The sequence below is a fragment of the Aphelocoma coerulescens genome, chromosome 24 (genome assembly GCF_041296385.1).
Source record: "Aphelocoma coerulescens isolate FSJ_1873_10779 chromosome 24, UR_Acoe_1.0, whole genome shotgun sequence".
Classification (NCBI taxonomy): domain Eukaryota; kingdom Metazoa; phylum Chordata; class Aves; order Passeriformes; family Corvidae; genus Aphelocoma; species Aphelocoma coerulescens.
This window is the reverse complement of record NC_091037.1, coordinates 5,337,460-5,352,750: the sequence shown is the minus strand read 5'-3', so window position 1 is coordinate 5,352,750 and position 15,291 is coordinate 5,337,460. Positions and strand designations below refer to the sequence as shown.

At 50.7% G+C, this 15,291-nt stretch overlaps 1 protein-coding gene across 1 annotated transcript; it reads left to right on the top strand.

The window, feature by feature from the left end:
* Positions 1–211: 211 nt before the first annotated feature.
* Positions 212–14,396, top strand: CCDC15 (coiled-coil domain containing 15). Its single transcript, XM_068994565.1, has 12 exons — positions 212–364; positions 861–1,058; positions 2,679–2,828; positions 3,635–3,778; positions 4,508–4,591; positions 7,822–7,983; positions 8,774–8,887; positions 9,018–9,137; positions 10,800–10,903; positions 12,947–13,117; positions 13,188–13,336; positions 14,021–14,396. The coding sequence occupies exons 1-12, from the start codon at positions 212–214 to the stop codon at positions 14,125–14,127; spliced, it is 1,656 nt and encodes a 551-aa protein (XP_068850666.1). The 3' UTR covers positions 14,128–14,396.
* The last annotated feature ends 895 nt before the right edge of the window (positions 14,397–15,291 follow it).

Sequence of the window (15,291 nt, the reverse complement as noted above, 5' to 3'; positions counted from 1 at the left end):
GGGGGTCCTCCAGGGATGCTCAGGGGGCAGTTTCGGGGATGGTCTGAGGCAGACATCGTTCCCCCACCCCCTTTCCACCAGAGGCGGGACTCGAACCGGCAGCCTCAGAACCCTGCGGGGCTGGGCGGGGCTGGGGGCGGGCTGTAGGTGGTGACGCAGCGGGGCGGGGCTGAGGGCGGGGCTGAGGGCGGGGCAAGGATGGACGTGGCGGATGAGCCCGCGGCGTGTCCGGGGCGTGTCCGGGGAGTGTCCGAGGCGTGTCCGGGGCGTGTCCGGGGAGTGTCCGAGGCGTGTCCGGGGAGTGTCCGTGCGGCGGAAGTGGCGCCGGGATTCAAAGCTCCGGTGGAGGCGGAAGCGGCGGTTGGTGCGGCCTGAGGGGGCTCGGCGGGGCTCGAGGCTGTGAGGGGCTCGGGGGGTTATGGGGGATGGAGGTGCAGGGGCCGCGGAGGCGGCTGGGGGGATACGGGAGGATGGGCCCGAGGCCGTGGTGGGTCGGGGTGTGAGGAGTGCCCGGGGGTGGATGGGGAGATGAGGCTGCGAGGGCACGGGGGGTGCGGCGCGATGAGGTGCTTGGGGTGGGGGGTACAGGGAGATTTAACCACGAAGGGGGGAGCTGGAGGTGGGGTGCCGTGGGGTTGGATAACTGGGGGGACAGGGTGTGGTGATGGGGGTGTAGGGGGCACTCAGCCACGAAGGGCTGGGGGTACCCAGTCAGTGTGGGGTGCCCGGGAGCTGGAGAACTGGGAGGGCACTGGGGCGAGCCGTGGCTGAGGGGAGGTGGGCGCGGGGGGCAGGGGATGGGGCAGGGTGCAGGTTGGGATGCCCGGGGAGATACCCTCACCTCTGCTCCCCTTCCCCAGGACCGGGCCCGCGGTGGTGCCGGGATCATGCCCTCCTCCAAGGAGCAGCGCTGGGGGGCCGGGAAGCCCCCGGGGAGGCACCAGGGGAGACCCCGGCAGCACAGCTGGCGAGTGCTGGCCGAGAGGAACCAGAGCGTGGCCCCCGTGGTCGTCTGGGTGGAGAATGCGCCGGGACAGCCGGAGCAAAGCCCGGCCTTTGTGAGTGCACCGAGGGCACTGTCTGCCAGGGCATCTCTGACCCCTCACCGTGCCAGTAAAACCCTAGGGGGGAACAGAGCCAAAAGCGATCTTTTTCACAGCCTGAAGGCAGCCAGGAACATGTCTCCTAAAAATAATAATTCGTTTTAATGTGATTTAGTGGGGTCAGAAGCCACTGTGATGCCTTCCCTTTGCAGAAGCCCATCTCTCCAAGTTGATCACCCTCCAATAAATTGTATGTTTTTGAGGATAAATGCGTCAATTATAAACATCAGTCAAGTGGGGAACCCAGCCAGTGCTGCTTCTCTTTTTCCCACTCATCCCTAAAGGATGTCAGGGAGTTGAGATTTTATTCTGTGTTGCTGATTAAAAAAAAAATTAAATTGAGTGTTTCAGTGTCAGGAGCCAATCCCCACTGTAGCCCATTAGAAACATTAAGCAAATCTTCATGGATGCTTATCTCAGGGTTTTCTACTTTGAGGGTTATTCTAAGAGGACTAAAAGTGCATTAAATATTGGATGATGAGTTCAGTCCCCTGTAATTAATGTCTGAACATTACAGAAGCTCCTGCTCTTCTGAGATGATTTATTTCTATATTGTAATTTAAATCCTGAAAGGTTGAGATAATTTATGGAAATCAATCATCTCCATATTCCACAGAACTTCCATCTTGGCACTGTGAAACTTCTGGGGGAGCTAAACTTTTCATAACAGCTTCAGGGGGCCTGGATACTCCTGGGCCTCCATCATGTGAGGCTTCCAGAGGTGAATGAAGCTGCCCAGGGTTATCTGAGCTTATTTAATGCACTTTTATTTAATACACAGTAATGCCTCGTGCATCAGAGTTGCTGCTGAGGTTGGGCAGCGAGTGAGCTGGCACTGGGCTGTTCCCTGGGGCACCGTCTTGGTTTCATCCATAGCGTAGTGTGGATTTCTCCCCATCTTGGAGTTTTCTTGGGCTGTGCTGACCCTGCTGTTCCAAGTTCATCTTTGGCCTCGCCCCTTTCCTCCATCCCTTCAGTCTCTGGTTTCTCTTGCTGTGGTGGCAGCCAGGAGAGCAATGCTGTTTTAATTTAAGCCATGGTGGTGTTGCAGAGTTGCTTGACAGAATCACAAGGAGAATAAAATGGGATTTTTGGGGTTTTTCAGGTCATTGTTCTTAATCTTTCACTTGAGATGGTAAAGACATTCTGGAGCAGTGCTGTGCTCTGTGAACTGCTTCCCTGATGTGCTTCCAGCCTTGCAGAACATTAACAGGGTGAGGGGCTGGCCTGTTCCTTTTGGATCCAGGCTTTGGATGTATGAGCATCCTTTCACGGGAGCAGGAGCTGGGAGCTGCTCCATGAGTGTCCTTTTTCTTTCCTTCCCTGTGTGTTGCAGAGAGGCAGAGGTGTGCATGCTCCGTATCACTAGCCAGACGCAATCCAGCCCATAATAACCCAGTAGATAGTGTCCAAGCTGTTACTCCACATATTTTGAAACAAAACATGAAGTTTGCTCTGGGTGCTGCTTGTCTGCCTGGTCGCTCCAGGTGTGGGAAAAGGGGATACAGGGATGCAAACTGCTCTGATGCTACAGCGTAATAAAAACCTGGTGAACTCTGCTTCCACCTGTCCCAGGCTGCAGCATTCCGGGTGGAGGAGGAGCTGAAGGAGCAGCAGCGGAAGAAGGCAGCCAGCCTGAGGAGATTCCAGGGCGAGGTGAGGCAGCGGGTGAACCGGCAGGTCAGGATGCGCCGGAGGCAGGAGCTGCAGAAGGCCTTTGAAGCAGTAAGTGAGGCTCTGTCAGGAGAAACTCCTCCAAGCCCAACATTAATTGGGAAAAATCCAAACGCTGGAGCTTAAGTCAAGGGGTTAATGAGAAAAAGTGAGAAAATCGGAGGTTGCCTGTGATGGCAAACAAGGTCCAGGCAGGCTGGGTCAATGCCACACTTTGGCTGGTGCTGGAGGTGCTTTGAAGCCTCCCTAGGGAAAGGTTGCTGGCTCCCTCAGGCAACAGCAGCACAGAGTCCTGAAGCTCTCTGCGGAATTGCCTGGAGTTAAAAAAACAGCCAGGCAGGAGCTGGGAGTGATGTGGATGTCTCCTGGCTGCATTTGTCTCCTGACAGCTTTTCTGCTGTCTCTTTTCCATCCCTTTTCCAGAGCAGCCAAATAGTTTTCAAGCAACGCTTTCTCTCTGTCTCCACATTCCCTTTTCCCCCATGGGCTTGTTTTGGATTATCCTGTGAATATATTTAATCCTTTCTACTCTCAAAAAAGTACTGGGGAGACTTGCCAGGATCTGACTGTGGCAGAAAAGAGAATGCACTGAGATGTCACCAGCTTTGGCCACCCTCGGGCTGTTTGGGCTGTTTCCATGGCTGACTAGGGATGTCCTCATGTAACTCTGCCAGCTCCAAGTGGGAAGCCTGCGAATGCCCTCAGCCCCAAAGAGCCTGATGGTTCTTTGTATTCTCTCAGCACGGAGAGCCAAAACCTCCCTCCCAAGAAATTTCACCCAAGGGTGGTGAAATGTTACCACTGTTGACATCTTGCCGGGTCATGGTTGGAGATCCCACATGGCTTTTTCCTGGCAGGCAGAGAGGGAGAGCTGCGTTGCTGTGCAGTACTCGACCCCCTGGAAGAACACGTGCCTGTTCCAGAGTCTCCCTGCTCCCATCATCATTCCAGCCCAGCTGGAAGAGAAGCATGGTGAGCCATTCCAGCAACAAGCTGCCGAGGTGAGCCGTGCCCCTCCTGCCTTTCCATCGCTGCTTCGGCATTTTGGATCCTCAGCGATTGAAATGAGGAACGGGCAACGTTTCCTTTTTTCTTCTACAGCGCATCCCAAATATTTGGGTTTAGATATTGAGTGAAATGTTAGCTCGCGTTGTCACCCTGAATGTTGTGCTGCTCCTAAGAGCATCCAGCCGCGTGGCTCGTGCAGGATGCTGTCGCTGAAGTGGTCTGGCTGCTCGCAGGCGCGGTGTTTTCCCAGCCGTGTCCTGGCGCAGAGGTGGCACTAGGTGGTGCCAGCTCATTGCAGCTTGTCTCGTGCAGACCAAAATCTGGGAAAACCTGCCTTCAGGACTGTTTAAGCTTTTTTTTTTTTTTTTTTTTTTTTTTTTTTTTAATACTGATATTTATGGTGCATTTGGTGGTTTAGAAAGCCTGTGTGCTCGCCTAGGAGCTGGAGTTATTCCAGTTGAAGTACCATGGGCTGGAAAATCACTTCTGGGTAGATACCAAGCAGGAAAATTTGGGATCTGGCATCTCAGCAACATTTTTTGGGAGCAGACGAGTTGCCTGGATCAGGGTTTCAGTACCACGGGGCAGCTCTGAAAGACCCCTGGCTGATTGTATGTTGGGTCGTGCTGCCTTGGTTGAGCTCCTTGGCTGGAGCAGACCGGGAGATCTCTCCGTGCAGCTGAACTTGTCCTGTCTTTTCTTTGCCTTCCCTCTGGGCGCAGCTCAGCAGGGCTGTGAAGCAGGTTCGGCGCAGGCTGGCGTCCCGCAGGACCAGGACTGTGTCCCCCGGTGCCTGGAGGCTGGAGGTGAGCCAGGGCTGCCTGGGGTGAGGGCAGAGAAACCACCCTGCAAACTGCTGAAGGTTTGGCTCTAATATTAGCAAATCCAAAGCATAATTCAGGAAGTTTCTCCAGTCAGGTTCCTGACTCACCTCAAGGGTAACCCATTTCAGAGAAGGCAGCAGGATAAAGTGTGTGAAAACATCTCTGAGATGAACTCAAGAATGCAAAAAAGACTTTTAAAGGTTGAGATTGTGATCTGGGTATCTGGGAGGAATGTGATGACCAGCCCTCCCTTCAGGTGCCTTTATTTCTTCAAACCTCAACAACTCTTTCCATTGCTTCAATCCCTTGTTTTGTGTGGGTGGCAAAGATCTGGAGGGTTTTCCTTACCTGGGGCTGGCTTCTGCTATGAATGGTTGGCAGGCAGCTGCTTTCCTCAAATCAGTGCATGGAAGGAGGTCAGTCCCACCTTTTGCTCTGCTGAATTTCATTCTGATTTTGCTCCTCCAGTTCTCAAGAACACCTTTGTGTTGTAGCTATTATCCCAGTCTCTATGCCAAGACCTTTCTTAAACTGACGTACTTTGGAGAACACCAGCAGCAACCCAGCGTGGTGTTTTGTCTTACTGCCTCTGCAGCCAGTTTCCTGCCCATCCTGTACATCTTCATTCCCTTCTCTTTTTCAGGTTCACCAAAGGTGAAGTAGATCTTGGCTGATTAGCTAGAAACTACCCTTTATAGAAGGGCTGGTCTGGCTCTTCCTCTTCTGTGTACTCTTGGATTTCTGATGAAGTCAGTCAGCTCTGCAAGTAGGACTCAGAGAAACACAATAATTATGGGCTCAAAAACCTCGTTACCTGTTCCCAGTACCAAACCACCCCTCTTGTTTGAGCCCTCAGTGCATTCAGTGAGATGGGTTGATTTATGAACTCACATAAATAATGGAGTCACTGCCCAGGTGAGGCAGAGGCTTACAGGAGATCTGTGGGAGTCCTGGGCAAGTCATCCACAGCAGTGAGAAACACTGGGAGGGGTTTGGGGCCATCTTCCCACCCCAGCCTCACTGCAGCTACAGTTAATCTGCATAAGGAAGTTTAACAGCTTCCCTGGGTGATTTATTCTGGGATGAATATATTGATTTATTGTATTGCCTTGTTTTATTACTCCATGATGTATGAGGAGAAAAAAGCTCCAATGTTAATCTGAATCTCTCCCTGTATGAAGATTTGGCATGTTCCCAGGCTGGCAGGACAGCAGTGTGTTCCCTTCTCTTCAGGTACAAAAGGCTGCCACAGACATAACCATGGACTTAACCCCCTTGGTAGTGCTGCCTCTGCTTTTGTGCTCCCTGGATTTCCTTGTGCTCTGTATTCCAGCCCATTTCTTTGGTTTGAACCCACGGGTTTTTCACCCAATACTTCCACAGTGCAAGTGGGGTCAGTAGCTTAATCAAGGTGCTTCTTTCTTCCTTCATCCAGGCCGAAAATGAAATCAAAGAGCAGAGCCCACCTGGTTCTTACCCTATTTCTGTGCAATGAACTCCTGAGACCAAATCTGGGCCATGTTTTTAATCAGTTTTGCACATCTCACATCAGACTTCCATCTAACAGGTTTTGCTTTACCCCAGTGTTGAATTAGGCCACGTCAAGAGCTCAGCTGAACCCCAGAGTCTTCAGCTGCTCTTTGCCTGAGGCCTCTTCCTTCTGTTGTAGGAGACATTCATCTTGGACTGACCTGACTCGCTCTTGACAAATTTATGCTGGTTGCTTCTTATCTTGTTTTCTCGTGGCTTACAGGCAGTTTGCAAGGTGATTTCCTCTTGTTTTTTCAAAAGTCACAGTTAAGCTCTTGAGGCTAAAATCTTCTATTTGGTATTTCCTTTTCCCCTCCTTTAAATAAAGAAAGACACTCCTTGTGCCCTTTTCTGATAATCTGGACCTCCATAGGTTTCAGGGAGCTGTTTGCACCTTAGCTGCTGCTCCTGGCAGCTGGCCAGGGCAGGTCCATCCTCCTTAAAAACCTCAGCTTTTAGGAATAACCTGACTTTTTCTTCCCAATAATAGTCCCAGCGTTTTTCTCCCTGCTGTTGCTAGCTCAAAGCAAGCCTTTGGCTGAAATGTTTTTTTTCTTTCAGTCCTGTTTTCTGCATTTTTCTTCTTTTTCCTTTTTCCCTGTAAAGTGTTGCGTTCCCCATGATCAATAGTTCATGGTCCTAAAATTGTTGCTCTCTCTCTCTCCCCTCAAGATTTCTTTTGAGGTCAAAAGCCTCCAAAGAGTTAATTGCCTGCTTTCTCAAGCAGATACCGAAATGGTAATTGCCTGGAAATGACCTGTCCGGTGTTCCAGCTCATCCTGTTCACTGAGTCTTTGTCTTCAGGGTTTGGTGGACTGCTGTAGCTCCCCAGCATGGCAGCACCCAAATTCCTTTCCCCAAGGTCTCATTCCACAAAGCTGGTGGTGTTTTTCCACAGTTCTGTGTCTTTCTACCTTCAGTGCTCCAGAGCAACCTTCCAAAGCAGTAACCCTTCCCCTCTATTCCCTTATCCTCACCGAAGCAGCTATTTTGTCATGTCTGTCATAATGGGGTTGATGGAGTAATTCCTGTGCCTATCAAATAATTCCATGTTCAGACTGACTCCAGGCTGTTCTCTGTCCTTCCCAAACAGCAGCAGAGCCATATCAAGGAGTTCTTGGCATGGTCTGTTCTCCTATGGATCCATCCTTTCCCTCTGTCAGCAGTCCTGCTCTTCCTTTCCCACCATGCTGAAGAAAAAAAAAAAAGCAAGGGAAAAAAAATTATCCTGGCTTCAAGCTTGCTTCTGGCATTTTGATTCTTTAGTTTGTAGGAAACAATCTGCTGCCTCTCAAAATATTGTGGCTTGCCACTGGGGAGCCTGCCCACTTCCCATCTGAAGGAGTGCGCTCTGCACTCGGGTGTCGCTCAGAGATCCCAGCTCCTTGCCACTGTGAAACAGTGCCTGGAGAGGTTTTTGCCTTGCCTCCCCTTCACCCCACACGTCTGTCCCTCTGCTTCTGCAGTTGGGGAGAGCGTAGTCACAGTCACCCTGCTACATTCCTGTTTGCCAGCTCTGGTGCCCCATGGTGCTGCTGAACACATGGCGCTGCCAGATCACATCCAAGTGACAGCACACACAGCCTCATGTTAAAGCTGCTCTGAGGGTGTTCAGCTTTCCCTTGGCACCAAAGCAGCCAGATTTCAATTCCATGTTTACACCCATGTCCTCCCTTCTCCAGAAACCAGAGCCTTGCCTGGCAGCTGCAGTGCCCATGGACAAGAGTGAGGAGCTGCTGCTGGCGGGACACCACGATCTGCCTGCTGAGCTGCTGGAGCAGGGCACAGCCGCACATGGCACTGGGCAGGACGATGACTTCTACGTCAAAATTGAATTTAAAAAAGTAAGACTCATTCAAAATGGGTCTTAAGAGGTTCAGATCATTATATTTATTTTGGTGTCTGGAAGAGGCTGCTCTTGGAGTTGCTCCCTCAGGCTGGCTTAACTCTTAAGCCTACAGTCCTCATAGCGGGCTTGGGGGCAGTACTGGAGGTCAGTGAGATTGGTGCTGCCATTCCCTGCTTTCAGGTACAGTTGTGGTCTCGAAGGGTTTGATTCCTGCCTGCTTGTGATGCTGGTTGGCAGCTGCCCAGACAAAAGCTGTGCAGTCACATCATACCCAGAGCCATACTCAGACCACACCAAAAGACCCGAGGGTGGAAGAGATCAAATCAGTCAGAAACCTGGAAAAGGGGAAAAAAAAAAAGCTTTGTATCAGAGGTGGCTGTGGCAATCCCAGTGCCTGGGGGTGGCAGGCGCTGCCCAGGAGGGGTTGATGTACTTATCCTTTCTCTTTTGTTTTCAGGCAGTTTTTTTGAGCATCTGGGAGGTGAAAACGGTTAATCCAAATTACCTGGGGTGGTTGGCAAAGGCTTTATGGCTGTGGCAGCGTGTGCCCAACCTTGCCTGGGGATTAGTCCAGCTTGGGGCAGAAATACTGGCTGGGCAGATAAGTGAGCAGGGGAGACAGCGGAAGTTTATGATGAGGTTCACACAGAGGTTTTGGGAGCTGTTGGCTGTGGAATTCCCCTTACACTTAGTTATTTGTTTCACACTTCACGAAGTTCATAATAGAAGTTTGGTATGGGGAAATGTGCATCTGTATTTAAACTAAACCAGAGCCCTCTTCCAAGGAGATCTTTAGAGGTGTTTTGACAAAGCTTTGGTGCTCAGACTCCTATGTCAAGATGCGGCACATCTCTCCTGTTCACGGCCAACTTGTACCCCAGATAAAACCCATTTCACAGGTGGGTCATCCCAGTGAGGTCTGTAGGGATCACACAGAGACCCTGCCTCCAGTGAAGTGCATGTTGCTGGGGGAAGATGGGGAACTTAACTGCAGCCATGCTGATGCTGCTCCCTTCCATTGTCTTTCAGGCCTGTGATGGGTTGGTGAAGGACTCAAGCCTGCCTGAGCCTCCTGGGAGGCCACACACTGAATACCAACCTCCCCTCAAACTCTGGGCTGGTGTTGACCAAGAGGAAACCAGGAAGCAGGTCTGTCCAGGGCAGCCAAGCCCTTGTGGTTTTGTTTGAAAGGGATTGGGTGTTGGGAATGCTGCTGGCTCAAATAAGAAGCCTCAGAGGAGCTTTGATGTATGAAACCCCTACTGGATTTCGTTTGTCAGCTTCGATGGTGTCTCAGCTCTGGGGCAAAGCTACCAGGTTATTTTTTAAAATCTGTCGTGACTAAGTGCAACTGTTACCTACTCCTCCTACAAAATCTGGGATCTCAGTAGCACCAAAAGTTTGAAGGAGAAACAGGCTCCATTCATTCTACCTGGCAAAACCAAAGGGCGCTTGCTGTAGCTGTAGGGAGCCCAAGAAGCTGCCAAAAATGCTTAAAAAAAAACCTAAAGGAAAGAAAGAACAAAGCCAACTTGTCTTGTTTAGATACAAGGCTGGAATATAAAGGTTCCTCTGATTTTGGGGATAGCCTCAAGCCCAGCCTGCAGGCCTGATGCCGAGTGGATGATGCCACAGTGAGGGCTTCCAGCCTGTGTCCCGGACAGTTTGGCTCATGCTTATCTGGGTGATACAGAGTGATGATGTTTGTCTTGGATGCCTAAAGCCAATGACTTTTATTTTCCTGCTTCCTCCTGCCATGAAGAGGAACATCTCCCTCTCCTGTCACCTTTTTTGCAGCTTGCAACATGAAACTGAACAATTTGCATGCTTTTCGTTCCTTAAAAGTGTCTTCCAACCAACTGATCCCAAATATGGTTGTGGTTTCTCGACAGTGTGACAACAGCTGGGGCTTCTCAGGCTGCTCCTTCTAACCCTGCCTTTCCCTTTCCCCTTGCTTTTTATCTCCTTGGCTCTGATCCATCCAAGATAACTGGTTTTGCAGCACTCTCCTCTGCCTGGGTTTTTTCCATCCGGTTTTCTTCACTGGCAGCCCAGTGATCTCTCCTCGTCCTCCTCTGTCTCCAGCTGTGCTGGCTCTTTTCACTGAGTGAGGTGGACAAACTCAGCCCAAAGGTTTTGGCATTCATGAGAAAAAAAAAGTCTATGCATTAAACTTTTGCGAGTCATGGAGCTCAAACTATCTTTGTACCCCACAGCAGGAGGGCTTTTGATGTGAGCTTTAGCCAGGAGGTTTCCCTGCCCTTGCTGCATCAGTGGGATCAGCCAAAGCCCAGACACTAAACCCTGAGTATCCATATGGGAATTCTTCCCTGCATGGCCCCTGGATTTGTCTCAGCAGTGCCACCTCTGTGGTTCTCCCGCATGTAGAGAGTCCAGCTTGGAGTCATACATTCATCTTTTGGAGGAGGTACAGGATTCCAGTGAGCTGCAGGGGAGAACCAGTGTCCAGGTGGATCCAATTCAAGCGGGCTGAAGTTGGAATTGGCTCTTTTTCTCTCAGCAAAGTGAGAGTTTAGGAGTTTGCCAGGTGGCAGAGCTTCCATCTGTAGGAAGCTTCAGTGGAGGGATGCTGGTGCAAAAGCTCTCCAATGCTTCAAGATGACTTGGTCTTTCCTACCTCAGTGCCACCTCTCCAGTTTCCCAATCCTGGGTCACGTGCACTTGGAGATGTTTGAGGGTCTTTTAGGGAAAGAGCAAGACTCCATCCTCTAGAAATTAAGCTGAACACTGATATTGCTCAATATTTATCCCAGACATCCTTCCCAAATGTCCTTCTGTTCTTCTCCGAAGCGGCAGAGCGAATTCCTGCGGTGCCGGCGCCTCTTCATGGCCGTGGAACGGGAGCGAGTGAGGGAACAGCAGCGGCAGCGAGAGAGGCAGCAGAGAGTTGCCCAGTGAGTCTGTGCAGCTGGTGGGGTCACCTCCTCCATCAGGACAGGGTCCTTCAGAAGGTTGAAAAAGTCTTACAAGCTCGTCTGGTGTAAACCAGGCACTGACCTGTAAACCCCCCTGGGGTGGGATTCACACAACCAGCCCCTCAAGAGAGACCCTTGGGCCATGTTGAGTCCTTTAGCACTTTTCTATCTGGTTTTCAAGTCCTTGTGCAGCTTGTTTAGGAGTTGGGAGCCAAGACATGGGGCTGGGAGAGGTGCGACTTCCCAGACCATGACTCTGAGAACCCAAGCCTGCGTTTAGAAACTTTGGGGTGAGGTCACGTTATTATGGTTAAGCTGTGATTATCCCTGGCATTTTTAGTATCAAACCCTTCACCCTCACAGCCATAAAAACTTATACAGTGTAATAAAATGATTTCTAGGCATTTGTTCCAGAGTTGAACACTTGGTATCTGTGTGAAAGTATCACTTGTGCTGGGGGTTTCTCAGCTTCTCCCGTGGAGGGGTTCATTAAGGAGGAGCTCTGCAAATTCACAGCAAAATAGGAAAGATCCTCCCATTTTTGCTTTTCCCCCTGGCTTTGAATGAACTGACCTGAATCTGACCATCCTGGCTCTTCCATGATCAGGCTTTGGGGGAGTGGGACAGGCACCCCAGGGCAGGATTTTCATGGGCATTTTTCTGGGAAAAACTGCCAGTCTAAAGCAGTGCTCCTGCAGCCACATCCTGACATTCCAATGGCACTTGGGAGCTTTGGAGAGCTTGTCCTACCCTGGGAATGCTGGCAAGGCTCCAGGGACTTCCTACTTAGTGTGATACCTTTTTATTAGTTTTTTTCCCTTGGATTGTGTGCAGAGAAGAGGTGGGTGAGCTCTTCTAAAGAGAATTGCGGGGTGTAAAGCTGTGAGTTGGCCTTGGGCTCAGTTTCTGGAGCAGATTTATGGTGCTGTACTTAAGGTTCTACATTTCATGTAAAAAAACATTGCCAAGTTTATAACTCAACCAGAGAAGTTCGACTTCAGCACTTTCCTTCTGGATGTAAAGATTTGACCCCCTACATGAAGTCAGGTCTGGAATGTCCCATGGCACTGCCTTCCCCTGGCTTCTTCCCAGCCTTGATTATGGTTTAAATGCCCCCGGCAAGGAGTGGCCTGGGACACATTGTTGCATTTGGGAGTAAAATGTCAGCTACATTGGTGTAAAGTCTTTGTGCTTTGCAATTGCTGCTGCTGCTTGGTGGGAATTACACAACCCAGGTCCCACTGAAGGGCTGGAGGGCCGTGTAGGTGCAAGGGAGATTGAGGAAATAGAGGAAAACTTGGTTAAAAATACATCTTAAATCCTGTTTTGGAGTAAAGTTGGGATCCTTGGAGTGTCTGTGCTGTATCCAGCCCTGTCACGCTTCCCTGTCCTGAAAGCTGCTTACAGAAGGATCCAAGCTGCCTCAGAAGCAGTGGGAAGCTGAGGTGTTGGTCCTTTCTGGTGGGTATTGAAGAGTCCAGCCTACATGCTTGGTTTAAGGACGGAAGCACAGCTCTGGGGAACTGGAGATGGCAGGAGCACGTGTGGATGTGATGCAGGAAGGAACTGAAAGAGGAGGTCCATGATGGTGAGAAAACAGGCAGGCAGGAAGAGTTTGAGGGCAGGAGAGCATTCACAGGCTGGTGTTGCCATATGGGGGGAAGCTCTTTTGACCATTTTATGTTTAAAGCAAATATATTTCTTTTTATTTCTTTTTATTTCTTTTTATTTCTTTTTATTTCTTTTTATTTCTTTTTATTTCTTTTTATTTCTTTTTATTTCTTTTTATTTCTTTTTATTTCTTTTTATTTCTTTTTATTTCTTTTTATTTCTTTTTATTTTATTTTTAATTTTTCTATTGTTTTATTTTTATTTAATGCTGTGATTAGTACAGAATTCCTTTTGCCTTTGAAAGCAGCAGCATCATCCAGATTCCTGTGCCCTGACCTCACAGCTGGGGACCAGCCAGGAATGGAGGTTGGGATGGGGAAGCTCCTTCTCTCAGCACGTGTGTTCCTGCAGGATTAAGAGGGAGAAGGAGAATCTGCGCCGGCAAGAGGAGCAGAGGATGCAAGACATGGCTGAGCAGAGAGAATTCTCCCCAGGAGGAGGAACCTGGGAAGCCCTGGCCCAACTTCAGCTGGAGGAGAGGAGAGTGAGGGACAGAAGGCAGCGGGATAAGGAGCACACAAGGTACAGGAGTCTGCGCTCCCCGTGCAGAGCCGGGTGTCACTGGCAGAGGTGAATGCTTGATCCCTTGCAGGTATGTGGAAGCTCTGAGAGCCCAGATGAGGGAGAAAATCAAACTCTCTAACATCGACTTGCCCCCGCTGTGTTCCTGTGGGTCCGATTTCTGGGATTCCCACCCGGATACCTGTGCTAATAACTGCATCTTCTACAAAAACCACAAAGGTAGGAGCGCTTGCTTCCAGAGAGGAGACATCTGGGCCTGATTACACAGGGATAAATCAAACCAGAATAGGTGTTCCCATGCCCCTGGGCTGCTGTGCAGAGATGCTCCTCCAAATATGCTCTGGAGAGGGCAAGTCAGGGGCTTTGCTGCTTGACCCAGCCTCTGTCCCTTAGGGAGTGTAGTGGCATCCTCAGCAAGGCACCAGTCCCTGCAATGTGTTAAGTAACACAGCTGTGACACAGCCACGTGTGGCTGGGGACACAACCATGAGGAAAATGCTACAAAGCATCTCATTAGGGGCACAGAGCCCTCTGCCTTAAATGCTGAATCTTCTGCTGGGAGGATGCACAAAGGTGTGTGGAAAGGGCCTTCCTTAGGTGATGGAGTGCTGTGACCTTGAGCACAGCTTGGGAATGTACCTGGCTGGGCAACCAGAAGTCATCTGGGAGGGAAAATGGAGACATTGGGGTTCATAAAATAATCTTTGGCTTGTGTGCTGCTTTATATTTGGGAGCATGCCGAGTGTGCAAACAGGTGTGTGGAAAACTACAGGCATGTCCATTTACCTTAAACCCCAATTGCTGTCTCTCTGCTCTGGTGAAAGGCTGGAGCCAAGCCCAGTTTCGGGCCATAAGTGCAACTCTGGTGCCCTCACAGCGTTTCTGTGTCCCTGTCCTGCTCAGCCTACAGCCAGGTGCTGCACTCGGTGATCTCCTCCTGTGCCCATGCAGCCACACGGCCTCTCCGGGACTTGGCTGCTCTCTGTGCCCGCTCGGGGAAGCGTCTGTGACCGAGGCATCTCCGTATCCCAGCGACTGCTGTGAGTAGGGAGCGGGGCTGTGTCCTGCCTGTCCCTCCACACCAGCTGCCAGGACCGTGTCACCTTTGCTCTCCTGGTTTGTGTGCTCCAGTTTGTGCTGTGCCTCTCCCACTCTGCTCCAGGTGTGCAGTTGGCCAGGGCGATGGTCGAGGTGAAGGAGACGATTGTTCTGTGGGGTTGGTTTATGGCAGGCACTTGCATTCCAGCATTTGACTGTGGAATAAACTGTTTTCAAGGTTTGTTTGTCTCATTTGAAGTGTGAAAGGAGGAGAAATGAGGTGCCAGGGGTCAGTATCTCTTAGAGGAGGATTTCTAACCTTTCCCTGCTCCCTTCTCTCCCTTTTCCTAGGGCTTCTGCCAGCCCTTGCCACTTGGCTCACCTTCCAGAACCTCCTTTTCTGTGTGAGGACCTCTTTTCCAGTAACATCTCACAGCTTCCTACCTGACCCATGCTCCCATAGCCTCTACTTTGCTGCAGAAAGGAGCATTTTCCTAGTAAAAAAATTCTGCAGCCCTTTGCAGGGGTGACTGGAGCAAGATGGGTTTTCCCAAAACTGCCTGTGGTGGGGTAACGTGGTCCTGGGCAGAGGTTACTCCATACCCTGTCATTAATATTTACTCCTTGCTGGCTGCCCTCTCCAATATTAACCGTGGCAGGAAGGATGGGTGGCCGAGCGTGCCGGATCATTTCTTTTCCCTGTTCCCATCCCATTGGGCACAAAGCAAACCCACCCCCGGTCCAGAGGTGGCACAGAGGCACAGAGCCAGGGACTGCTCCTCGGTTCCCCCTGGGGAATCATTCACTGACAGATCCGTGGTGGCTGATGCTGCCGCTTGCGTCACGGGAAGGTGCTGCGGTCCTAATTCAGGGTGTTGGGAGTGGGTGCAGAAAGGGCAGGATCTGCCCTGTGACGGGGCAGGGAAGCAAAGGGCTAAAGCTGCAAATGGGTTTTATGTAACTGATTTCACCTCTCGGGCAGATGAGGACAAGCAGTTCTTTGGCAGGTCCCCAAGGGCTTGCTCAGGCCCTGGGGACCCCTGTTCCTACCTCTCTGGAGGGATCCCCAAAGGGGCTGTGGGCTGATTTGGGGCTTAGTTAAAGGAATAAATAGAGCTGTTGTTGCTCCTCATCGT

What these genes read in the sequence shown, in the direction of transcription:
- CCDC15 (XM_068994565.1), top strand. Translation starts at nt 212, where the DNA reads ATGAGCCCGCGGCGTGTCCGGGGCGTGTCCGGGGAGTGTCCGAGGCGT. An exon ending in TCAAAATTGAATTTAAAAAA is followed by an intron (nt 7,984 to 8,773) that starts GTAAGACTCATT and finishes CCCTCTTCCAAG; the next exon opens with GAGATCTTTAGAGGTGTTTT. An exon ending in AGATAAAACCCATTTCACAG is followed by an intron (nt 8,888 to 9,017) that starts GTGGGTCATCCC and finishes ATTGTCTTTCAG; the next exon opens with GCCTGTGATGGGTTGGTGAA.